This window comes from Canis aureus, chromosome 17, assembly GCF_053574225.1.
Source record: "Canis aureus isolate CA01 chromosome 17, VMU_Caureus_v.1.0, whole genome shotgun sequence".
Classification (NCBI taxonomy): Eukaryota; Metazoa; Chordata; class Mammalia; order Carnivora; family Canidae; genus Canis; species Canis aureus.
In genome coordinates, this window is record NC_135627.1 from 53,390,613 (window position 1) to 53,410,991 (window position 20,379).

The 20,379-nt window shown below is 39.5% G+C and overlaps 1 protein-coding gene across 1 annotated transcript in view; it reads left to right on the plus strand.

Moving 5' to 3' along the window:
- FAM216B (family with sequence similarity 216 member B) overlaps nucleotides 1-19,475 on the plus strand; it is a 72,856-nt gene extending 53,381 nt beyond the window's left edge. The window contains 4 exon segments of the mRNA XM_077855542.1: nucleotides 14,595-14,707; nucleotides 17,096-17,216; nucleotides 19,106-19,245; nucleotides 19,247-19,475. Coding sequence (XP_077711668.1) covers nucleotides 14,609-14,707; nucleotides 17,096-17,216; nucleotides 19,106-19,245; nucleotides 19,247-19,306 — 420 coding nt within the window. The 5' untranslated portion in view covers nucleotides 14,595-14,608 and the 3' untranslated portion in view covers nucleotides 19,307-19,475.
- The last annotated feature ends 904 nt before the right edge of the window (nucleotides 19,476-20,379 follow it).

Below are 20,379 nucleotides of genomic sequence, written 5' to 3' on the forward strand. Positions count from 1 at the left end.
GTAGACACTGAGGATAAATTGGTGAGCCAGAAATGAACCCTGCCTTCTTCATGCAGAACTTGGGGACAAAGACTTTTCCACATTTGTCAATAGATCGCCCAAAGTCTGTGTGCCCTTTAACTCTGATTAAATCAGAATGGAGAGAGATCTGCAAATACTGCCTATATTAGACAGGGTTTTCCAGACAAATAGAACCAAGTGTGTGTGTGGAGATAGAGATGTATTTTAAGGAATAGGCTCATGCAATTATGGGTGCTGGCAGGTCTGAAATTTGTAGGGCAGGCTGGTGGGCTGGCAATTCAGCTAAGAGTGGATGTTGCATTCTTGAGTCCCAAATACGCAGGGCAGGCTAGGAGTCTGGAAACTCAGGCAAGGTTTTAAGGCAAAATTCCTTCTTCAGGAAGCCTCAGCCTTTGCTTTTAAAGCTTTCAATTGATTGGAAGAGGCACCCACATCACGGAGGATAAGCTGCTCTGCTTAAAGTCTACTGATTAGAAATGTTAATCACTTCTAAAAGAAAGTGATTTCATAGCAACATCTATACTAGTACTTGACCAAACAACTGGGTACCAAAACTCAGCTGAATTGACACTTAAAATCTTTAACCATCATACTATCCATAGTGATAGGTGCCCAAGGTTGGAAGGGAAAGTCTCAGAAGCAGTGAATATATAAACTATCACCAATTAAGGAAAAGCTTTGTTAACTTAGAGGCTATTTTGTGTGCCATGGTCTAAATTTACTAGGAACGTGCTTAAAGCTGCCTGATATATTTTTTTCCATCTCTTAAACATCCCATACCATCTTTCTCCATTGTCCCCAAATACTCTTTTCTATGATCAACAGCTGTTTCTGCCATTCTAGCTCCTGGAATGTCCTTCCTGTTTCTTGTTACAAACAGCATGTCTTCCTCATGAAAAGCATTAATCAAGACACTTGTCCTACGCTATGTTTTTGGGGAACTCTACTCATTTAGCTTCAGGCTTCCGAGATGCCAGGATTCATAAAATTTATAAAATTATGGAACTTTAGAACTTGAAGGGAAATTTAGTGGACGAGATAGTCAGATCTCATTTTACTGATAAGGAGACTGGATGCAGGTGACTTTGCTGACCCTGAGGTGAACCAGGTCTAGAATTCAGGTCTGCCTTGCTAGCCTTGGGATGTTTAAGGGATGAGAGACGGGAGAGAACCATCGCCTATGGAAGGAAAACTAGCTTTAAGAGATATGAGATGATGCTCTGGATATACTAGCAGACTTAGATGAACCTTGTACCTCCCTAGGCCTCAGTTTCTTTATTTGTTAAGTGGCTTAAATCAGTACTTCTCAATCAGTTCATCTCAAAAAAATGAATATTAATTCATACAAATCTCCTGAGGATCTTGTTATAACATAGATTCTGATTCAATAGGTCTGGTGTAGGCCCCTAGATTCTGCATTTCTTCTAGATGATGCCAGTGCTGCTAGCCATGGACCATTTTTTTAGTAGAAGGGTATATAATCAGTAAGTACAATTTGAGCCTAAAAAATTCTATGATTTGGTGATTCCTAGAATGGTAGTGTCAAAGGTAAAATGGGCAGCAAGGGAAAAATATTACATTTTACCTATACGTCTCTGTACACTTTTTCACAGTACTTTTCCTCCACTGAGAGTCACCACATATTCTAGTTTGCCTGAGAAAGTCAGACTTTGCCTTGTGCCTGTTTCCCCAGTGTGATGATTAACAGAGACCCTTTTACTCTCAAAAGTGTCCCACTTGGGACAATAAGTTGGATGGTTACCCATATTTTAAGTTTCTTTTGCTCATTATCTATGTTCACAGAATATGGAACACGTCAGATATCCGCCGTTTGTGTATTTCAAGCCCAGACAGTTTTCCTACATGGTGTGTTAGAACTCCATGGTTTATATATTCTGTTTTCTTTCCTTACAAACAGCACACTCAGTGCAGGGACTTTTGGCAAGTGCCTTTTGCGTTCAGCCCGCCCAAGATGTGGGACCCTGGGAAAAACTGCTTGATGTTTGTTTTGTGGTGGAGAACAGCAAAGCTCACTCAGAAGATTAAAAACTAACTGGAAAAATACCTCATGGGTGATTTTCCCACTTCCTACTCTCACGGAATCAGTGTCTGAGTGTACAGTTCCCAAGTTCAGGGGCAGCTCATGGAGTGAGCTTCTACCCCCACCTCACTAAAGGCATTCCTCAAGGAGCTGCGTAGAGAAGGTTCTGGCCCCAAACTACAAATCCACCACCTGCTATTCCTCCAGTCTGCCTTCAGGTTTTGCATCTGCAAAGGATCCCATTCAAGGGAATATATTCCTAGAGGTTTCAAAATCTGCTCTTAGTTGCCACCATCTATAATTAGCTAGTGGTGGGCAGTCTGGGTTGCTCAGTAGTTTAGTGTCGCCTTAGCCCAGGGCCTGATCCTGGAGACCTGGGATCAAGTCCCACACTGGGCTCCCTGCATGGAGCCTGCTTCTCCCTCTGCCTCTGTCTCTCTTTCTCTCTCTCTCTCTCTGTCTCTCAAGAATAAATAAATAAAATCTTTTAAAAAAATAATTAGCTAGTGGTAGCAGCATTTGCTCTTTATTCATTCATTTAATAAATATTTTCTATGGGTCTACTATATGCCAAGAAAGGACTAGTTGACAGCTGAAATTAAGACTTGGATATAGTGTTTGTCTGTAAATCTTAGTCCTTTAGTCCCAGAGAAAGTGAGAGAAGGTGGAGGACAGTGTTAATGGAAAATTGAAGGAGCAATATATGTAATGCCCTTTTTACTACTGATTCAGAAAATATGAACCTATGTATAAGCAAGGGAGGAAGAAACATGTAATTAATTTCAATCATAAAAGGCTAATTGTATGCTTACTTCCTTCAAGTCTTTGCTCAAAGGATGTTGGCTCACTGAGCCACTTTGGCTACTCTGTTTAAAATTGCAACTCATCGGGCATCCCGGTGGCTCAGCGGTTAGCGCATGCCTTCAGCCCAGGGCATGATCCTGCAGACCTGGGATCAAGTCCCATGTCAGGCTCCCTGCATGGAGCCTGCTTCTCCCTCTGCCTGTATCTCTCTCTCTCTCTCTTTCTCTCTCTCTCTCTCTCTGTGTCTCATGAATAAATAAAAATCTTTTTTAAAAAAATTGCAACTCATCCCCCAACCTAGAACTCAAAATCTCTGCTCTCCTTTATATTTTTCACTATGTTTACCTTATGATCCACGACATAATTTATCGTTTATGGTGCTTTTTGTCTTTCTTCCTCCGTTAGAATGTGTGCTTCATATATTTGTTGACTAAATATCCCAGACCTGTAACAATGGTGTCAGACAGGTAAAATTCCAGGATGAGCTAACACTTGAAAACAATGTCAAATTAAGAGACAAGAATAAGAACCAGATAAGCACACAGAGGGTTAGGGAATGTTGAGTACAATTCAAGAGATGGCAGGGAGCAAAATTACTCCACTCCTATTTTGCTTCTGTTTTGCCCAATAAAGAAAAGAAAATTAAAACTTGAATGGTGGAACTAACCCAATGATATAAAGAGAGAATTGCAATTCAGAGCATGTACTTTATATGTGCTCACACCTCCAGACCCAGTTGACTGATGTTCCAGGTACTAAAGGCACTTTTGGTCAACTTCAGAAACATGGTGCTCTTGAACAACAGAAAACGTGGAAGAAATTTTAAAAATATCCTAATTTTCAAATGGAAATAAGAATGGACTATATATCATACACATATAGTATGGTGCGAGTTTTTGATATAAAAGTTAAATAAGTAAGACAAAGCCCAGCACTAAGTTGTTATATGCTCCTATGGAGACATCATCTAGATTGACCCAAAGTCATTCATAAGTATTTTTTATATTCTTGGATTCAGTAGTTCATTGAGCTATGAATTCCCCTAGCATGTACCATCTCAAAGATCATGACTCACCTTCTTATTTACAGCACAAAATCAGATTTTGTCAAGTACTTTGTAGAAATCACAACACAGTTTGTGTATAGCTTTGCTCTAACTAAGTAATGACTCTAACCAAAAGGAAATGAACCTAGCACCACATGACCTGGTCCTGAATGATCACGTTTTATTTTACAAATGTTCATAAATTAGGTGTCTACCATGAAAGTCCAGATTATGCTAAGAACCAACATCACACATATACCGTTTTCCAATTACACAAACATTTGCAAGTAACTACTGTGAAAGGTAACACAATACATAATCAAAACTATTTTGATAGGACTGAATACAAGTGTAAAATTACTAATATAAAATTTAGCAGGGTTAAAAATAACAAAATATCAATTTTATTATTGTAGGAAGAGGGTGATCATCCTTGCAAAATTCTCTTTGATAGTTTATTTGATTATAAATTTGGTATGATTCCACATGCTGACCCAGATGTGGCTTCTAAGGAAATCAACACTCTAGGGAAGTTTAAAAAGGAATACAATATAGATCATAGGAAGTACCTAGGCTCCTCAGAGTCTGCCCTGGTCATTTACATGTTATTTAGTTCAAGGGAAATGTTCTGGAAGGCCCTTGACAAAGCACAGTAGTTCCTAAGAGCAGAGTAAAGGTTATAGGAGAAGTTTATAAAGTACATGGGGACTGGCTCTAATTAGCCATGACCTAGAAACTTGTGCGCTTATGCATTATCAGGGGTCCTAGTGAGGTGGGAATGAAGAAGGTTGCTGGGCACAAGTAGCAAAGCAAAGGGAAGAGGCTATAAATTTATTTTGTATACAAGAACGATAAAGGGGGAGTATAAGCTGGTGGTAAAAGAGAGCAGGAAAAACAACCTCATGCAAAAAAAGGAGCCTCATTCTTTTTCTATTTCCTCCCTCCATCAAGGTGATGCACATGTGGGTAGTAGTGTGGATAGTAAGAGCTACCAATACGGAGGCAGCATAGCAGAGAGGTCAGCAGGGCACACTCTGGAACCAGCCAACCTGAGTTTAAATCCTGGGACTTCCACTTAACAGCTATATAGCTGACTGAGCTGTTAAACTCTTTGTGCCCTAGATTTCTCTATCTCTCATATAGGACTAATAGTACTTAGCTCATGAGGTTTATGTGAGGATTAAATAAGATAATATGTGTAAAATTCCTGGGTTTACGCATGACACAGAAGCACTATGCAAATTTCCCAGAGATCAAGCACTTGCTGTATCTCAAGCATTATTGTCTAATTTAATGTTCAGAACAACCCTCATAAACAGGAACCATTGAAATAACTTTTCCTACAGATGAGGAAGCTAACACTTTGAGAGACTGAAAAACCTATCCGAAGAATATCATAGAATCATTCTGCAAACTCAGATTTTTTTTAATAAAAGCATCTGAGATTTTAACCTCTGGGCACTATTGTCTCTAATATAATCTCAAAGTAACCAGGGAGCCCAGCTCACTACTGTGAACAACCACCAAACCACAGATGACAATATTATCTGTGGGGTTTTGAGAAGGCCACAGATGATGCCCACAGAATCCAATCTCCAATATCAGAAGGAGTGGTGGGCTAGAGTTTTGACACCAGTGCCCAGGATTAAAGGCCAGTGTGCCAGAAAGAAGGACAAAAAAACAAAACAAAACAAAACAAAACCAACCAAACAGACAAAAAAACTGTAAGACAAGACATCATAAGAGTTCTAAGTCAGCTTCACCAGGTAAACTATTACGGACTTGACCACTGGATCCAAATGCAGTAACACAAGAAGGGTAAGCCAAGTTGGAAAGCCCTTTCATATTACCTACAAGAGAGAGGAGGGAAAGGGTATTATTCCATTAAGTTTCTCATCTCTGGGGTCCATACTGCATATTGCACTGATAAATAAAAGGTTGAATAACCAAAACAAAAGACAGAAAATCAGAAGATCCAGCAAAAGTGGGAATGAAGGGAAAGAAGCAACAAGCCTGATGGGGAATCCAACCACAAAATGGATTTTAATTGGCTACATCTGAATTTGGGCTACAAGGACTTTTCCTTAGGCCATTAATGGAGATTCCAAGAAACGTATTTTTGTAGATCTCTGAACTGGTCTTATTTTTGTGGAATCCTCTGATTTCCTAATGGCACTTCCAGTTGTATTGTAGACTTACCAACGTGCCTATATTCCCAAATCTGTTTATGTTATTGCTCTTGTTGGAATTGCATGCTTTAATTAAATATTACATAGACTGATGACAAGTGCCATTAGCCAGCTATTAGTCTGGATCAGCTATTAGTTTGGTTTAAGAGTTCTTCTACATCTGACTACCTGGGGGCCTTCTGAAAAATGGGACTATTATAAGCTTACACATACAATAAAAGGAATTCTTAAAGAAACTATTTTTAACCTGGGGAGGCAATGACTTAGAATTATTAATTTCACACATATAAAAAGCTATCCTGTTTGAGGATAATTAAGTTTCTCCTAGGAGACTCTACACAGAATGTTCTAGAAATAGCTCTTAAATAAATTGAATAAAATATAGTAAAGGCAACATAGGATAATAGAATAAAGCCCCAGTACCAGGCACACCTGGGCATAAATCTTGGCTCCACCTCGTACAATAATATAAATGGTCAAGTTACTTCTCAAAGCCTCAATTTTTTCCTCCATAAGACTATAATAATAATATGTATCTTAAGCATTATGAGAAATAAATAAAATAGTCTATCTTAAGATCCTAGCACAGTTTCTGGCATTTATGAGACACATAATAAATGATTGTTCTGTTTTTCATCTTCTTCCCTGTTCCTGGAGGTGTGAAGCAAAAAAAGACAATTATCTACTTAGACACCCCACATCTTTATGCCTAATAGGGTAAGATGTAGATAGGAGAATAAAAATTCCTTCTGGATTAGGGCAGACACTGTTGACACTGTCTATTCCTTACATATTTAAAAGTCATTTAAGGGATGCCTGGGTGGCTCAGCAGTTAAGCATCTGCCTTTGACTCAGGGTGTGATCTTGGAGTCCCAGGATCGAGTCCCACATGGGACTCCCTTCATGGAGTCTGCTTCTCCCTCTGTGTCTCTCATGAATAAGTTTTTTTTAAAAAATCTTAAAAAAAAAAAAAAAAAAAAAAAAAACATTTACCTCTTTCTTCCTGGATAGCTGCCTTCCACATTTAAGATTGGATAAGTACCCTTTAGCCTCTGGGAAAGTTAGCCCAACCCCCCATCTAGGAGTTGACCTAAAGCCAGTCCTTTCATGGAAGATCATATTACCTCTAAGTAAACATTCACTTCTTCCCATGACCTCCTGGAGAAGAATATCCCTTCCTGCCCCATTGACCTTGGACTTGGAATGCAGCAGAACTAGAGTGTGCCAAATCCAAGACAGAGTTTGCCTATCAGGTCTGGAGGAGATATGCCCTGGGTAGCCCAGGTCTCTAAGAAGGAGAGAGACAGACAGGACAGTTGTCCCAGCCAACCTGCCAACTGGCAGCCTAAAACAGAGCCATCTCTGCTAATAAGATATTACATTAAATTGGGTGGGAAGCTTCTGGGAAATAGGTTTCCTCTCCGGTAAGAAGAAAGCACATGAAGATAAACTCTCTGCTCAGCGCCACATCTTGACTTTGATTGAACTAGTCAGCTTCTGACGATGAAGAAAAAGCCTAAAGAGAATCACAGACACTGGCCCAATCACAAACCCATACCACCAACCATCTTCTTCATTTCTTGTAAAGTGACAGGAATAAATCCTATTTGTTTAAACCAGATTTGTTCGGCATCTCTGTTATCTGTAGCTGAATGTATCCTAAGCGATATGTGTCAATATTGAACCCTAGAACTAATTAAGAATTCTAGTGTTTATAACCTAAGCTAACGTATTTGACAACACCCAGAACTATTTCTGGTGGGTGATCGGATGTCGTATTGTCATTATTTGTGATTTCCCTCACTCATTCAGTCAATATTGCCTGCTGATCACTGGACCCCCAGCAGTTAGGATGTACCCCAGGGAACCGTGTTCCCCCGCAACCACATATATGGGTACAGAGCTTCATTCCTTTCAGAGAACCTCCCTTCCCTCTCATCATGCACCTTCTCTCCAGCTGAAAATGTCCCATGTGTAGCAAAAGTTACTTCTCAAAACTGTTTGATTTGGCCTCCTTCCAAGGGCTCTCGTGACCCTCGCTGTCTCCTTAGCACACCTGGACCTAAGAAATAGATGAGTGAGATTCCCATGCAAAAGGGGAGAGGAGGTGAGACAAGCCCTGTCCATTGATTCCTCATTTCAGAGTGAGGCTGGCACCACCCAAGCCCAGGTGCCAGAGAGATGCCCGAGCTCAGTTCTGACACTTCTCTGCTGTGGGAAACATGGGCAAGTTATGGAACCCCTCTTCACCCCCATTTCCTCATAAGCAAAATGGAGCTAGTCATAGCGCATGCCTCATTGTACTGTTACGAGGCTTAACTGGGTTAATGCAACTAAGGGGCCTGGAATGGTGCACAGTGAGCCACAGTTATGTAAGAATTGGCCAGTTTTGTTACCTCAGTCAAAGCCTAGAATGCTGAAGCTTATAGAGGATGGACAGTACCAGGAAGGGCAGGATAGCACCATGGGGGGCTGAGGAGCTGGGACATTCTGGCGCATATATGGCCTTGGGAAGGATAAACTATAGTGTCAGTGACCCAATATTATGTGTAAAGACCCTTTACCACATTCTCATCAAGTAAGTCTGTTTTTAAGACATCTGGGATGGGGAGCACATTCTTTCCTGGGGTAGTTCCTTTCATCACAAATTTGTATCCTAGTGGCTTCTGCTTCTAGATCCTAATTTTTTTCTTTTTTTGGTGTATGATATACAAAGTAAGTCTGATCTCAAATGTACGAGCTCTACAAATATTTTGTGAAGCACTGTTGCCCACCCCACCCCCTCCTACCATAGGTCTTTTCCAGACTCAACACCTCTTAAGTGTGTCAGTTCATCCTATGACAAAGCATCTCAATTTTTGCCTCACAGCCCAGTTTGCCTATGTCCTTTGTGTGCATGCAACACATTGTGGCAGGAAGCACATCAGGACAGTCATAGCTGTCAGGACAGTCCTCCTTTGTTTTAGAAACTATACTTCTGTTGATGCAGCCTACACACCCACGAATCCCTCTGACAGCTCCATTAACTCCTACTGCATTTACTTTCCCTATGCTTGAACTGCTCCTAAGCACACATTTTCTTTCTGTATTTGTCTGGCTAGAAATGAAGCCCTGATGCAGAATATTGTTTTCATTATTACTACATTTCAACCTATTAGATGTAGTCCATCACTTTTAGCTTAGATCTTTTTGCCATCTGCCATCTGCTCTGTTTTCCATCCCATCTAGATCTCTGTCATCTGGAAACTAGATCTTCATCATCTGAAAACTTAATAAGCTGGTAAAACTGTGGAATAGATCAGAGCATGCCACCAAAATCCTATCCAGATTGTCATGGACTCATTAATTAGCACACTTTAGTATAAGTTTTTAACAAGTTTCAATTTGTACTTACCTGTCCATGAGGATTGTACAAGGCACCTTGCCAAATGCATAAATATGAGGTCTATAACATCTAAAAGTCCCAGAGCCCTCTCTCTATTAGCAACAACAAAAAAAGAATGAAAGAAAGAAAGAAAAAAAGAAAAAAGAAATTACATTGCTTGAAAACACAGCTGTCAGTACTGATCTTTTAAATGTTTATACAGTTGCTTTGCCAATCTACTGTCGAATGGTAGTTGGTTGGCATTTTTATTCAATCCACTTTTTAAAAAATTAGAATACATATGGAGAGTGTTTTTTTAGGCAAGGAGCTAAGCTTCACACCCATATCCACTGTGAATGCAGAAATGCCTGGACAGGTTTGAGGACTGATGCGACTGGCCTGCTGGGTGCCTATTTGTGTGACGCTTTCCCTGGAGACTTATTAGAAGGTCGATGACTTGATAATAATAAGACTATCCTGCTCCAGGATTATGACCACCAGTCTTTGTGAAACAGAAGCCTTCTTTTATTCAACAAAGCAATACTGCAGATGGAAACAGAACACACCCAAGGAGGAAAAGAACCAAGATGCATGAATTTTGTCTGCGGGATGGCTCGATAGGAGCCACATTCCCATTACAGCAATGTGTGTGTTGCTTAAATTCCCTTTTATTTCCAGAGGCCAAGGGAAGAAATCATAGACCTCAGGTAACCGTGGGTTTGAGTCTTGGCCCTACTGTTTAATAAGTATGCCATAAGACCTGTTTTTAGGGGACCATTGCTAGTCCCTAGTGAGAAAGACTTTCTTCTAAATTCTTACAATTAAAAAAACAAAAAAACAAAAAACAAAAACAAAACAAAAAACATGATCCTGAATCTAGAATTATCTACAAAGTCCCAGTATGCCTATTCTAATTCCTTTTAACATTATCCCTCTTCCTTCCATACCATTTACTTGGGATTGTAGAGTCAAAATTAAATTCATAGAGAATTTTGTTCTTGAGTTGCATTCCATTTTAGATTTTTTTTTTTTTAGGACTTCCTGAATCTGTTTTTTTTTTGTTTTTGAGACCAGTGACTCCGAAAGTGTTGGTATGTGTGAGAGTTTTGGTTTGGGGTCTTGGAGAAGTGGGGGTTCTATGTGAACAGATCAGAGAAATAAAGCAAGATAGTAGAGGTATAATTGACACCTGCCCCAACCCCCAAGCACAGGAGGATATCTGTGCCTAGCAGAGCTATCCCCATGGAGACATCTGCAGCTAAGGGGATCCTCGAGAAGGAGCAAGTGTAGAAAGATGTGAGCAGGTAATTTCTGTTTGGGTTCAAGATTTTCCAAGGAAGTACTTATCTCAATGAAATATAATTATGCTCTGCCTCTTGTTCTGAAGACTGGATTCTTTGAATTAGGGTTTAACCTCATCTTGAATTCCAGTCATGGGTCCCTCTTCCTCACTCGATAATGCCCATGAGGTCGTATTTACCCTGCTATTCTATGAAAACACTTTATTACCCATGTTCTTAGCATTGTTATGTAGATACACCACAGAGGTAATCATTGTGTCCCACTGCCATACCAATATTTCAGCTATGAAATAGCATGCATCTTTTCTATCAGTAGTCAACATTATATTCCCTTTAGCTTTTAGTTATTTCTATTCTCTTTTTTTTTTTTGTAGTCAGTTTTAATTCCTTTTGAAAAGTCTAGTTAGTCTTTGGAAAAATAATTTATTTGATCAAAATGGATGATCTACATGGTTTCATCATCCTTAAATGTTAAGTTATTGACTAAAAATTCCTATCTCATTCCTTGACACTATCTACAGAGCTAATTATCTCGTTTGCTTTTTCTTTAAAAACTCCAAACGTTAGTGGTGATAGGCAAACACTGATAGGCAAACACTGCCTGTATATCTAAGTTCTTCAGCCTCATACCTGACATCCTAGAAACAAGAGGTATTTCTTGGATTTTTGCTGATAGCGTATTCCCCTGTGTTCAGATAGTGTTCAATATCTCTCAGCTTTGTACTTGCCCTTCTATACCCTTCTCTTTACCAAAGTAATGGGAAGGCTGCAAAACCAATTTTGAAAAATCCCTCACCAGCTGGCATATGATGGGAGGCAGAAGATGGAAGGTGGAGGGAAAGAAAAAGTTGCTTTCGTGGTTTCTGCTTTAAATAATAAAATAATAAAATAAAGCCATTCTCATAAATACTTTTTGCAAAAAGTTCATCAGCAGCCACGTCAGGGACAGCACAGCGGGGCAGTGATGGTGGTGATAGCAACTGTAAATGTAACGTTAGCATTTGGGAAAGAACACAGAAGAAGCAAGGGCACTGGCTGAGTGTTGGGTCCTGAAGGTGCTACTCAGGCCATGATCCAACAGAAGCAGCCCCAATGGTACAGTGTTTATGGATTCTGGATAAAATAATTTTCCTCCACCTCCAGGTCTGATCGTCGTTGAGTGTAATTGCCAATCTTTGCACCAGCTGACTTTTCTGGTTTTGCTCCTCTAGCTTACAACAATACTTTAGTAACAGAATCCTTATATTAAACTCCCTCTTTGTCAAACACCTAGATCTGTGTCTGTTTTCCTGGTTATGCAAGGACTGATGCACACTGCTCTGAATCAGCCCGTGTGTATAACAGCAGATGCCGTGTGCCCTAGGAGCCATTTCATCATATGTTGGGAAAACATTCAAGGAAGACTCAATTGACAATGTCAGCTCTGCATGCATCTGTTCTTTATCTCTCAGTAGAGAATCACCAAACTCTCAGACCCAATAAGAGGTTTGTGGTATCCACGGGCTTTCATAGACTCTTGTTTCTGCCATATTTATTCCCCCAGAAGGTCTGCATTTAAACTATTACAGAAAATGCAAACCTCCTGTGTCTGGTTAAGTCCTTTCTTTCTTCCTTAAGCTACAATTCATCACTCTCCTTTCTCTAGTTTTTTTCTTCCCCTTAGACGCCTCAGAATTTTGAATGTGTGGTTTTCTTTTGGTACTTCTTTTATTTTCTTTAGGAAGTCTTCATTTTTACAGATAATCTGGCATTCAGAAGGAGGATTCTCCAGGGAAAAAAGGAAATCTATAGTAATAGTGCTAGCCCAGAGGAAGGAATAAGATTGCTTTCATGAGTCGAGTTAAAATGTGAGGCTTATGCTGATGACATCAGTGTGGGCAGGATCCTTGTGCCACAGGTTCATTGTTAGCATACACAGCCTCTATCCAAGGTCAAAAATGAGAATATCTTACTCCTTCAAAAATTAAGAATGGAGTATTATCTTGAAAAATAGGATAATTCCATAGGTTAGCACAGTAAAAATTCATGCCCGTACCTCTGTATTTAGGAACTGCTCCTTCATCATTCTGAGTGATGTGGGAGGAACTGACTCCAAATGTGGGAAATACTCATGTAATGGTCCATTGCTCTCGTGGATTTCTTGACCTTTAATATTCAGAGCCTCTCTGTCTCCACACACTTTCTTTTCTCATGTCTGCACATAATGCAGATATGGTAGATTTAGAAGTTGGCGCTTGATGAGACACAAAATTTGGAAGAAATAAGATAAACAGTGCAGTTGAATGTTGCTCAGAAGCAAGGAAAGGCATGCAGCCAAATTCCCCCAGTTTCTTGTTTATCGTGCCACGTTGCCTGGATATCAGCTTATCAACAGACTGAATTTCTACCACCACCATCGCATGAAGAGACCTTGTAAGAAAACTGCATTGAATATGAGTACCAGCTTTTAAAAGGGGGGAGATTATAATACAGGGTAAGTCTTTTAAGCAAATCTGTCTTTTTTATTTCAGACATAAGTTATTTGGTAGATTTGTCCTCCTTGAAGTCGCCAAGCATTTTAATCAAACCTTATCAGGTATAGTCCCCTTGAATAGGTGAGATGGATTTCCTCAGCAATAGCCCAAGAAAAGCACACATGAATTGTTGCCACAAGAAAGATCGTCAGTCATTTCCTTATGCTATTTGAGGAAAGAAGAAATCTTTCTAGCTTTGAATAATATTTATGCTCTGCTCTACAGATCTGGAAAATGGGAGGAGGGATATTGGGATGATCCGAGTAGAGGACACAGTGTTAGCTTCTAACACAGAGAATATTAAAAGAGTTTCTGAAGTGCACGTTGAGGGAAAACAGCATTAAATCAAATATTTATAGTTTATAAGTTTTATCATGGAAACAGGACACACAGAGATGCTGACTGTTGTTTTCCTAAAAAATTTCTCTTTGAGGGCAGCCCCGGTGGTGCAGCGGTTTAGCACCGCCTGCAGCCCAGGGCGTCATCTTGGAGTCCGGGGATCGAGTCCCGCGTCGGGCTCCTTGCGTGGAGCCTGCTTCTCCCTCTGCCTGTGTCTTTGCCTCTCTCTCTAGCTATGTCTCTAAGAATAAATAAATAAAATCTTTTAAAAAAAATTTCTCTTTGGGACGATCTGAGCCTTAGCTTCGTGAACGAAGAAGCTGGGATTTCTCACATGTTAGAATACTTCTTTGGTGTGTATATGTGGGTGCTCTTGTGTGTGTATGTGTATAAGCATATAAGAGGGGAGAGGAGAGAGAGAGAAAGAAGGAGCTAGCATAAAATGAGAGCTTTCTATAGCCATGATCTCAGTTAATCAAACAACCCAATGGGGTAGGTTTGGCAAAGGCAAAAGTGTGAGCAGAGTGGAAGATGCTTGGAATTCTCACTCTATGCCTTGGCAACCCTATTCTTAATATGTCTATTACCCCTTAATTAATTAAATTATTATAGACATCTCAGATTCCAAAATGACATATATATTACTTTTACAATCAGATAAGGTAATTATTATTATTTTAAATGATCAAGAAATAACTTGTCACATGCTGTGATTCCACAGTCCACCTGTAGCAAACACAAGATGAAGCAGAAAGAACTCTGAATTATTCTTCCACAAACAGGGAGTGAGAATAGGGCAAAGCACAAAACTAAGCAGTCTGGTGAGATCCAATTACTTAGAAACATGTGAGAAAACTTTTTATCCTTTGACATAAATAACATTTATTTGCTTGCTTGCTTGCTTATTTATTTAGGTCCATTCCCAAAACAGGTTGAATTCAATGAAATTTCATGCTATGATTTGTTGTTCCTTGGAGGTACAAGATAAAGAATGGGAGAAAAACAGAGAAGACAACAAAAGCTTTCGAATGTTCCACGGATTCCTTGCATTCGGGTCCCTTCCTCTGCCTGCAACACTTCCTTAATGAAGGTATAGTGTATCATTTGCTCATGGAGGGAACTTGTCTGTCTCTTCTTCGAGGCCTGAGGGCTTTTTCTCCCATCTTTAGGTCACATTGGGCCCAACACAGGCCCTCAGTGCACATTGATGGCGTGCGTGGTGAATGAACGAGCAGTTGGATGGTCTGATCCTACACCCATCCCATTTCAGGAGCTCTGTAGATAGTCACATCTTCATTGCTGAAGCACTCCCAGTGATGGGCAGCTCACTATTGACCATACTGTGACTCCCAGCTAGAGAAGGTAGCTGGCAGCTCCTTTCAGTCAAAGTTATTTAAAGCCATTCTCAAAAAATAAAAACAAAAAATAATAAAATAATAAAATAAAGCCGTTCTCATAAATACTTTTTGCAAAAAGTTCAATTCTCTTCAGTTCTCTTCCATCTGTTCAAGGAAGGATAAACAACAGGGTGAAAATATTAGGACTATTGTTTAGGAAGTTTAGGTCTCTACTAAGGAAAAGATACAGTCATTTTTTTTCCCGTGTAAAATAAAACCATAACTTTAAAGATTTTATCTTATACATTGGAAACTCCCATTGCCCTTTGGAGGTTTGCTCTTGAAACTGGCTTGCTATTTTCATATTATATTGTTCTCCATCATTTGAAAAGGCGTAATTAGGAATCAATTATCTTCTTGGAAGATATTCTTTTAAAACATCTAATTTAGAAACTGTAAAATTCAAGTGATGCCTCAAATTGTGAAGTACTTGGCTTTGCTACTTTCACTCTGGATATATTTTAGATATCAAGCTTAAGGTCTTTAGACATCAAAAAAAATCTGACTCACAGGTTTCAACTCCACACAAAATATCTAACAGATAAAGTAAAGCCACTTTACTTTTATATATAATTAAATTTAGTTTTCATTACAATGGTTATCAACTACTTTTGAAACTTCTATCATTGTTTTGAATTTTTTGGCCTAAGGTGAACTTATTTTGCCTTAGCTTTTCTAGAATGTTGATGTCATTATCTCAGTAAGCACTAATAATAGATTAGGTATGTAACAGTAACTGCAGTCCAAGTCTTTGTTCCTCTCTTGCACTAGATGACAGCATTCTAAATGCTCCCCCTATCCATGGTCTGTCTTCCCATAAACTCATTCTCCACAGTAAAGCCAGAGTGATCTTTCTAAACCAGAAATCTGGTCAACTTTAAGTATGAAATTTAGGGTTGGATAAGTCTTTGTTGTGAGGGAGGCTGTCTCGTGCACTATAGGATGTTCAGCAGCACTCTTGACTTCTACCTACCACTTGTCACCATTTATGACAACCAAAAATGTCTTCACACATTGCCAAATGTCCCTAAGAGTCAAAATCACTCCCGTTGAACACCTCTGACTTAAATAAAGACCTTCAATGGCTTCTCGTATATAAGGTAATCTTTAAACTCTTAAAATTTGAGTCTGAACATTGCGTATAAGGTTTCCATAATCTTCCCCTGCCTGCCTACCTCTACAGACTTTTCCTATTCTGTTTGAGGTGGAAAAAAAAAAAAGTCTGGTTCCTAATATATCCAGTTATTTTGTGCTGCATGGGAAAAATCTGTACCACTTTCTCTTTCTTTTTCTTCTAGCATAGTGGTTCTCAAATTTTAGTGTCCTTGTATCGGAATCACCTACAGAGTTTGTTAAAACCCAGAGTGCTGAGCCCCACTCCCTAGACTTTAGGATTCTGTAGATCTATGATGGTGCCTGAGAATTTGCCTTTCTAACAAGTTCCCAGGTGATGCTGATGCCCTTTGAGAACAAGTATTCTAGTTCCTTGGGGAACTCTCCCTCACTCTAAGACTCAGATGCTCTGGTCACTCATTTAGAAAGCCTTCCTTGACTGCTACACGAGAGTTTGTTTTCCTTCTCTGTTTTCATAGCACCTTTTAACTAATAATGTTGAACCTTTATTACACTACTCATCTACTCATCTAGCTATCTCCCCTGCTTACTGACAACTCTTGGTGGAAAGTTCTCTTGTCCCCCTGGTCTACGTCAGGCCTTATGTAGATTCTCATAGCCTACTTTCTTCAACAAGGATCATAATCAAGGAATAAAGTTATAAAATGTTGGAAATCCTTAGATCTCTCTCAGCCCAGTACTTTGACTTACTTACCTAGAATCTTTTATTTACCTATTTTCACTATCACACAGGCCAATGGAGGTTGTTTAAGTAAACTAGGGGAAGACACTATCCAATTATTATTTTCCAATTGTTAAATGTATATATAAAACTGTTTATATATAAGTGTATGTATATATAAGCACATATCTATCTTATTTCCAAAGAAGTCAGCTTTGAACACATCACACTCTTAGTCCTATAGAACTCTATCAACTCATCAAAATCACCTGCTCTGCTCTGACAGGACCTAACCCAAGGGCAGCAGCGCTACTTTTACAGCATCATGAGGATTTATAATTCCAGGCCCCAGTGGGAGGCTCTGCAGAACCGCTATATTCACAGCCTTCAGCACCAGCAGCTGCTTGGTGAGTTTTAACGACCTGACCTAAACCAGGCACCTTAGGGAGGGACTTGTGTGCTGCAGCCGGAAGTCAAGTTTCCAGATAAATAATTCAAGTAGAATGGCCCCTGCCAGCGTGCTATTTTATAACATGGTTGGCAGGTCATGTTTAAAAATGATTATCCCTGACAATAGAAAGCAAGGTTTTATGGGTAAATTAAGAGGGTTTCAAGAAATCAGAGTATGGATTGCTATAAAATGTCAACAACTGCCTGAGATTTATAGGAACTTGATCTAGTAGAAATGGCAATGGGTTTTGGCAGATGGTCTAGGCCCAAACCACAGCTCAGCCCCTTGCTGGATGTGCAAAATCAGAGGCTTGGGTTACTCACAACAATAACAGTTACACTTATTAAGCATTTACCACGTTGCAGACATTGTGCTAGGAGCTCTACACACATCTCATTTTCTCCTCAGTTTATAGCTGTAGGAAGCTAGAGCTCAGACAGATTATAGAACTTCATCAAGTTATAAGGATAGCGAATGTCAGGGCCATTGCCGGCAAAAAGCATACATTTTCACCCCCATTCTCTGACATCTCTCTTCTAGCTACCTCGTAGGATTTTACGAAGCACAAATGAAATAATGGTTGCAAAAGACCTTCACAGACTTTAAGCAACAACCTTCGGTGATTGTTGTTAAGTCCCTTTTTTTCTAGGAAATGTTTTCAGTCTCCAGCTGGCCTCTATTACACTCTTCTGACTCTGGCAAAGCTTTCTTTTTATAAGCAGCTCACTTAACATTAGCACATCTAGCTTATATTGCTGTTCCTGCATTTGCACAAAAGGAAGACATGGTTTTTGCAAATGGCTGAGTAACAATAACAATAACAATAGTTATCTGTTATTAGGCCTTCCTTTGTGCCCCCGCGCAGTTCCAAGCACTTTGCATATACTGTCTTGTTTGAAACTCAGACACCTCTATACGGTAGGTGCCTCTTTAACTCACATTTTACAGAAGAGAAAATTGAGGTGTGGATAAGAAATCACTTGATCAGGGTCATATAACTAGTAAATGGCAGAGCCAGGACGCAGCCTGTTCCCCATGATTACCTGTATTCCTGCAGAAGCATCATCTATTAGCTTTGTTTGTAGAGTAAAACTGCATAGAGACCAGTGAAACCAGAGCAGGGATATTCAGTATTTAGTGCACATAAAATCTACTTGTGTGTGTTATCAACATGCATATTTCCAGCCCTAACTCTGAGTTTCTGATTAGGAAAGTCTATGGAGTAGAGCCAGAAATGTGAATTTTTATTTATTTATTTTTAAGATTTTATTTATTTATTCATGAGAGACACAAAAAAAGGGACAGAGACATAGGCAGAGGGAGAAGCAATCTCCCTCCAGGGAACCTGATGCAGGACTCGATCCCAGGACCCCAGGATCACAACCTGAGCCAAAGGCAGACGCTCAACCACTGAGCCACCTGATGCCCCCAGAAATGTGAATTTTTTAAAAAACATTATTAAATGTGTTTTCAGCCTGATGATTCTGTAGTGGATGGTCTGCAGACTATACTTTCAAAACACTGACAAAGATCGAATATCTCTGTTTCTGGTTTGAAGAAAATTTTGAAAATGAAAATATGCAATGCATGCTCAGATTACTCAAGGCCCAAGTCCCTGTCCAAGTGATTTGTCATGTTAATCAATGACTAGGTATTCATTAATTACTGAATGATAAATGCAAAAAAAGAAAAGCGTATGTCCTATCCTCAAAGATCATATAATCTGGGTGTAGTAACACAATTCAAAGTAGAAGTTTTATGAGTCCATAAATATCTACAGATTGTTTGCTTATTTGTTTTGTAAGCCTGTTGACTTTGAACTTCCTCCCATTTCTATTCCCTTAGGCTACATTACTCAACAAGAAGCTTTGGCTTGTGCCACTGTACTTAGAGATTCAACCAAGAGAGCCTCAGCTAAGGTAGCTCCTCCAAGATCCATCCCCTGGAAGCCTTCAGCCATGACAAGAACACGGCTGTCAGCACTACCCTATGTCTGTGGTTCGACCCAGGGCTCAAAGTGCAGAGCTTGGATCCCTCAGGAATTGAGGCTTTGCAAAGCTCTGAAACAGGTGCTTTGCCCATGTACCCCAAAATCTAGTGGGTGCTTAGTACATATCCATTGAAAGAGAATGAAAAAAAAAAAACCTTCTAACACACACCTATGCCTAGAAATAATCTCTCTTCCACTAACATAAATTTTACCAGCAGGAATAAATTGAGAGGTTTAAGAGCAATGAAACTAACTGTAAACAAGCCTTTCACTCCATGTATAACCTGTAGAGTGAAATGACTTTTGAAGCTTTCAAAGTAAATGCTTCCTTTTATTTAGAACCTTTTAGAGAAGTCCCAAGAACAGTGAGAGAGGAAAAGTCATCAGAGGGGCCAGGTTTTGAAAATACACAAACCAATACCGAGTTCAACACTGAGCACACAGGGTTTCCAGATTCATATTATCTCAGCAGCAACTGGCCTGTGCATTTCCATGTCCTCTTTCCTCTCTTCTTGCCCATCAAGCAATAGCATTTAACTTGGCCCCAAATCTTCTGGTTCTTGCCTGACTCAATCCCTCTGTGTCATCTTGAAACTTGGACTTATCAACTTGCCGCAGCTGGGTTCATTTTACCCAGCTATAGTTGACCTTAACTCAGGCAAGAGAATTCATGCACACATCATCTCCTGGCAACTGAAGATACACTCTCAGCAGAACAAGAAATAACCCTTAAGGAACTAGCCTCAAGTCTAACCTTGCCATGGCCTCATTGGTTTTAACCACACACACAATTTTAGACAAATAAGCAAAAAAAATGAGATAATGAATCAAAACAACATATAATGGTATAGTGTCATATTAGTTATATATTTAACAGTTATTTTCATCACCAATGATTTTTTTTTGCACGTGGAAAGTTAGTCACCCGTGTTCACATAAAGTCAAAATTTTTATAATGTCTTTTCTTCATCTTTATTCTATATGTTCAGTCCCCTTCCTTCATTTAAATCAGCCAATGATTTTGTCATGCCCATAAAAGGAGTTGCTTGAGATGGAATTAGAGACTTGCTTGACAAGGGATGTGCTACATAGAACTGGAAGGAAGATGCTATACCATTATAAGAAGAAA